We start from the raw sequence: 6,296 nt of genomic DNA, 5'->3' as shown, positions 1-6,296 counted from the left end.
ATGTTAATCCTTTTAATGATTGTTATGGAGCAATTATCAAAGGCACTATCCTCGCTGTACGTACACATTTTTAAAAGACAAACGAGGAACACCCAGATAAGTCTTACTATGTTTAACAAACACTTTATGAAATATCATAACTATGAAAGTAAAAACTTTTATTCGCATCCCAACAATGCAGTGGACTTGAATCCTGCAATTTTCAAAAATGAAGAATTAAAATTAAAAGCTTTAAGGATGTAGGAGGTAGGGAATTTATGGATATATAAAATGTAATCTTCTGAAGGATAGAGATTAAGTTGAATACCTGGAGGTTACACACTAATGTCTTTTCTTGTGCCTTTTCATTCTCGTAACAATTTTGTGTTCCAATTCTACGTCCATCTTCGAAAACCATGCTGGATATTGAGTTGACAACATTATGTATATTATGGACAATCCAATAACAAGTCCACAACCATAGCCCATAAGAACTTCTTGCCAACTTATCATTGCTGAATCTGCCTCTTCTCCTTCATCTAGCCCAACTGGAGTTGTTGCTTGTGGTGCTCCTTCATCACCGCCACAATCTGTTGAGAGTGGCAATCCACGTAACCCATCATTCCCTTGGTATGAACTATTCTCAAACGTATCAAATTGTTTTCCTTTGGGGATGCATCCAACAAGATGATTGTGAGAGAGATTTAAAACTTCAAGTGATGTGAGGGATGCAAGCTGTTGTGGAATTTCTCCGCCGATTTCGTTGGATGAGAGATCCAATGATTCAAGTACAGATAATTGGTGCAGCGATGCTGGTATAATACCTTCCAAGCAATTATGAGATAAGTTTAACGTACGAAGACCAATGAGATCTCCAATAATGCTTGGGATATGACCTTCAAATTTGTTGTTAGAGAGATTTATGATTATGTTTGTAGTCAAAACTCGAGGAAATTGAAGCTCCAGTCCTTTTGTTGTCACTATAAAGGAATTTGAGTAAAAATCAGAATAATAATCTGCTACATACTCACGGGTTCCATTTTTCTCACCAATTATTTTCATGGCTTCAAAATTCTCGAAAAGGCTCACTGGTAAATCTCCACTAAATCCATTGGATGAGAGATCTATGATTCGAATTTGAGCAAACAAGTTGTCAGTCCTTGAATCTTTTATAGGGCCATAAAACTTATTTGATCTCAAGTTTAATAGCTGCAACTCAGGTATGGCTCCCGACCATTCAGGAAATGTGTCGTTCAATTCATTGTTACCTAAGTCGAGAACTTTCAAATATTTGCAATTGATAAAAGATTGCGGGACTTTCCCCTCTAGCTTATTCCCGTCAAATTTAATGACTCCAAGATAATTTCCTATACTAAAATTTGTATTTAATGTCCCACTAAGACTATTGTTGCTTAAATCCAAAATCCGAAGGATACTTATCTCACCCAAACATAGTGGGATTGTTCCCTCCAAACTATTGCTGCCCAAATCTAGCAAAATTAGTACTCGATTGCAGATGGTTGATGTGATCTGTCCACTGAAATTATTTTGTGAAAGGAGAAGATAGTGCAGGATTTGCTGGTCTTGGAATGACTTTGGAATAGGACCTTCCAGCTGATTTTGTTTGAGAGAAACAACAAACAATGATTGGTACTTGAACTCCTGAATTTTTCCACTTAAACAGTTATCACTCAAGTCTAACAAATATAGTGAACGGAGGGAGAATATCCAGGAAGGTATAGTCCCATTCAAGTGGTTTGATGACAAGTTGAGACTTTGTAGGTTTTGCATACCACTTACATTAGAAGGAATTGAACCTGCTAGGGAATTAAATGAAATATCTAGCTCAACAAGTTGCGTCCATCTGTTAAAGGATAAGAACTCAAGTTGGCCATCAAAGTTGTTATTTCCTAGTGATAACGACTTGAGCTTTCCAAATCTAAAGAAATTGGATATTGGTCCTTCAAAATGGTTATCAACAAGGTCCAAGTCCTCTATGTTGGTGAGATTCCATAGAGGTTTAGGAATAGAGCCTGAGAGATTACAAGAAACTATTATCAATGTACGCAGTGAAGTTAGATGACCAAATGATTCAGGTATCCTACCAGTAGCATTCACACTATAGAGAACTAACTCCATGAGTGATGCACTGCTATTCCATTTGGTTGTGGGAAACCTAACAGAATGATAAATCAAGAGTTTCTAAGTTGGAAAGGTGGAAAACTCCTTCGGGTAATNGATCTTCTTGGCTTTGTAATTTTTTTCAATCTTCTTCCTATCAGCTTCATTGTATTCTTTTCTTGTCTTGACCATAGAAGTGGTGGTCTCTCCATCCTTCACTTCCTTGACTGGAATGTAAGGACCATCAAGAATGATATCCCACAACTCAGTGTCCTCTGCATTGATATAATCATGCATACGATTTTTCCACCATCCATAATACTGACCATTGAATCGAGGTGGTCTGATCGAAGACTGTCCTTCCTCTATGTTAGGTGGAGCGGCCATTCCGTCAGGATCTTTCCTTTTCTTGGTGTTAACCAGAGAGAAAAGACTTGCTCTGATACCACTTGTTGGAATGTATGAGTCCACCTATCAGTCAAGGATCAGGTCCTTTCACTCAACAAGAACAGTAACTAAAATATGTGTCCACTTGTTTCGATGGGACCAGGTCCTCAGCACAGTTACAATAATCAGAAAATAACAGAGTGCTGAAAGTAAAGATTGCACAACAACTTTACGTGGAAACCTCCTTGCTCAAGGGAGTAAAACCACGACCTGGCCTGCCAGGACTTTTCAAACTTCTTTCACTAATCTTCTTCAAGCAAAAGTAAAAGCAAGTTTACAAACCGAGATTAGCCTACTAATCCCAACTCTAAGCAATACCTCCTATTACTTAGATGAGCCAAAGCGGATACAACATCGCCCACTATACTAATCCTAACCGATTAATATAGACTTTTAGAGTAAGAACCTAAGTTACCATTAACCTAGTTCTTACAATGATTCAAACAAGTTTGAAACGTTTCTTTCACAAAAGAATCCTACAATGCAAGCACTATTACAAGCAAACAAAGTAACAGCTGGTACAAGAAGCTCTTAAAGTTATCGATCAGATCCCTTGTTGTTCTTGAAGCTCTTGAAGTAATTGATCAAGTCCCTTGCTGTTCTTGAAGCTTGAAAGACTCTCTCTTTGAATGAATAATAAATATTGTTGTATCATGTTTGATATAAACCATGAAAAGTTATTACCAAACGTACAAGCAACATCCTTGCTTCTGATTGGTGAAGTACTCTGCAGCTTTCACCAACTCTCTGACGCAGACAGCTTTTACAGCTGTACCACACTTTGTCACTGGACGAGCGTACTCTGTAGAGGACCAGGTCCCTGCACTTGTGAGGAGATCATCAAAACACCAAAAGGCATAAGCTCTTATCAATTTCCCCCTTTTTGATGATGACAAACAACCTGCATAACTCCTCACGTGAGTGAACAGACATTCATTCAAATACATAACAAATTCCCCCTTTGTTAGTGCACCATTCGTTCCCCCTTAGTTCAGTGCCCCCTATTCCACAATCAACTTTACAACAAAAACTTCCCCCTTTTGACATCATTGAAAAGGTGAAGCAGTAAACATATTCAAGTTAAATGCAAGGCAATAAAGAATTCAGGGCCTTGGGCCACACAGAACATGTGTATGCAAGCATAAAGAGAATATTAAGACACACATGAACAGGGGAGAAACATAAATAGCATTAGATCACAAATACTGACCACTGTAGTCAAGCAAAACAAACACAAAGCCACAAGAGTTTTAATCAGGATTGTAAGGAAACAAGACACTTTTAGGACGGAATGGGAAAGGGATTGAGGGTGCACATAAGCAGAGACAGATGCTCATTTGCATCCTCATGAGCCTTGATAAGCTGCATGTTGAGAGCCTTAACTTCCTCACTAAGTGATGCACTTGTCTTTAGCAGCCTTTCATTTTCATCCCTCAACATTTGCAACACCTGCTCATTTCCATCGCTGGTACCAGGTCCTCTCGAAACTGCCTTCTGTAATTCAGACCTCAATGAAGCGATTTCAATCTCCTTGTTATTCAGAATCTTAGTAAGATCAGTTACTTCCCGTTTAAGAGCAGTCTGCTACTCTAGAACATCTGTCATTGAGATCTGCCCCTAGCTTTTCCTTCAACACACTAACATTCCAGCATAATGACAGAGAGGTTGATCTCTTCAAGTTCATCAAGCTTCTCCATGAGAGACAGATCAGCAGCAGATGCCACTATTTTATTTTATTTTTGTTTTGGGCACTAACACCTTATTGATGAACTCAAAAAGCAATTGATATTTCCCTTTGAGAAACCTTTTCGATAACCCTGCATTTTTTATATCTCCACATTTTAATTTTCAGCCACCTGTTTTCTAGCTTTCTCCCTTTTCACAGGAGATTTCTTTGCAACCTTCTGGAGTAGAAAATGAGAAGTTGAATGAACTAAGGTTTTCAACTTCTTGGGAGATAAGGATCTTTGAAGAAGAATTAGAGTTAGACATTTTGAGAAAGAGAGAAAAGCTTTGGAAAGGGGATTAGTGAATTTCAACAAGAATTGTTTGATGAGATTTTGTAATTTGATTCACTAAGAGAAGTAGTATATAAAACCAAAAAGACATCGGGTCCCCAACAGTAGCAACCTTTGGTTTAAAAGCGAAAAGACATCTGAAACTGACGCGATGAATGGGCGAGGGACATGTGGCAGTGATGTTGACATACAGACAGTGTAGTATAAGTGATACTAACCTCAGGAGGACCAGGTCCCTTTTTCAGTTTGCAACCTTGTCAGTATGATTTAATCTTCCCTTCAGCTAGACACACCATGAGTGTATACCTACATTAAGGTACCAGAAGTGAATTCTTAAGTGACAAGCATTAAAACAAGTATAGATACCTGCCCTCCGTAACATAATCAAAATAGAAGATTTTTGTGCAAACTTGTCACGGAATCAGGTAATCTTGTGTATCCCCAGCCTCATCTTGCTTTTAATGAAACATTCTTTACTTAATGACTTTGTAAAGATATCAGTCAGCTGGTCCTCAGTCTTACAGAACTTCATCACCACATTTTGCTTCTCAACATTGTCCCTCAGGAAATCAGTGATGATCCAAGAAAATGTGCCACCTGATGTACTCTTTCGATCTACAAGAAAGCCTGCATAGTCAGCATCTGCAAAACCAATTAGATCAAGTGAGTCACCTGTTAGGTAGAGGAGGACCAGGTCCTGAGTTCCCTTCAAGTTTCTAAGGGTATGTTTAGCTGCCTTTAGATGGGATTCCTTTGGTGCTGCTTGAAATCTTGCACTCATCCATCAACTCCATCTTCATCTAAGTCAAGCTTCACACTTGTGCTCATGGGAGTGTCAAGAACTTTTGCCTCAATCGGATTGAACTTTCAAAGCAGTTCCTTGATGTATTTCTCTTGACATAAAGGCTGAATATGAAACTAGATTTCTTGTCCTGGATCTAGTTTGAATTCCAGAGTCAAGTGGAGAGATGAGATTGTCCCATGGATGTGAGAATTAATGTTTCCATCCGGACTTTCTGATCAACTCTTCTTCGATTTTAACATCAGATTCAGCACCATCAGCTTCATGATTTTGAGATGGAACCTTCTGGGTAGTATCAGAGGGACCAGGTGCTCATGTGAGATCTGCAGCAATTTCCTTTGCAACTTGTTTGTTTCCAGGATTTAGGATATCCTTATCTTCCCTTTCCTTGATCAGCTCCTCCATCTCATGGTCTCCCTTCATCACTCCTCCTCTGCTTTGAATTCTAACAGGTTCACACAGATTCATGTGGAGAAGTTCCAAAGGTCTGGTAGAGCTCACACCCTTCTTTGCCTTGAAAGAAAATCTTGTTTGTTTCCCTTTTTCACAGGCGTCACAGACTTTGTCATTTGAGAACTTCAACTTTGGTAGTCCGCGGACCAGGTCCCCTGCAACAAGCTTGTTAAGTAAAGAGGTACTTACATGACCCAGTCGCCTATGCCAAAGATTTGCATCATCAGTTTGAGAACTCAGACATGACAAGTTGTTTCCCTTCAAACATGAACTTGACTTCATTTTTCCTTGTCGCAAATATGATACACACTTTAGAGATTAAACTTCAAACCGTCCACATAGTATACACTGTCTATGGAATGATCTAGAGTTCCTCCTATCTTGCCAATACCAAGAATAAAAACTTTCTTTCCACCGCCAAATGACACCACCACCTTGGTGTGCTTCTAAAGAGAGGAAGTTTAGAGTATTTCCAG

At 38.9% G+C, this 6,296-nt stretch overlaps 1 protein-coding gene across 1 annotated transcript; it reads right to left on the bottom strand.

The window, feature by feature from the left end:
• Positions 1–6: 6 nt before the first annotated feature.
• Positions 7–2,118, bottom strand: LOC125852749 (receptor-like protein Cf-9 homolog). Its single transcript, XM_049532447.1, has 2 exons — positions 308–2,118; positions 7–193 (listed from the first exon to the last, which is right to left on the bottom strand). Exon 1 carries the CDS (start codon positions 2,116–2,118, stop codon positions 322–324), a length of 1,797 nt encoding a protein of 598 aa, XP_049388404.1. The 3' UTR covers positions 7–193; positions 308–321.
• Positions 2,119–6,296: the final 4,178 nt, after the last annotated feature.

This window comes from Solanum stenotomum, unplaced genomic scaffold (genome assembly GCF_019186545.1).
Source record: "Solanum stenotomum isolate F172 unplaced genomic scaffold, ASM1918654v1 scaffold4907, whole genome shotgun sequence".
In the NCBI taxonomy this organism is placed as follows: Eukaryota; Viridiplantae; Streptophyta; class Magnoliopsida; order Solanales; family Solanaceae; genus Solanum; species Solanum stenotomum.
The sequence above is the reverse complement of the archived record's forward strand: the minus strand, read 5'-3'. Positions and strand labels throughout refer to the sequence as shown.

Bases quoted from the DNA above. Each gene is read 5' to 3' on its own strand.
- LOC125852749 (XM_049532447.1), bottom strand. From the start codon at position 2,118: ATGGAGTTAGTTCTCTATAGTGTGAATGCTACTGGTAGGATACCTGAA.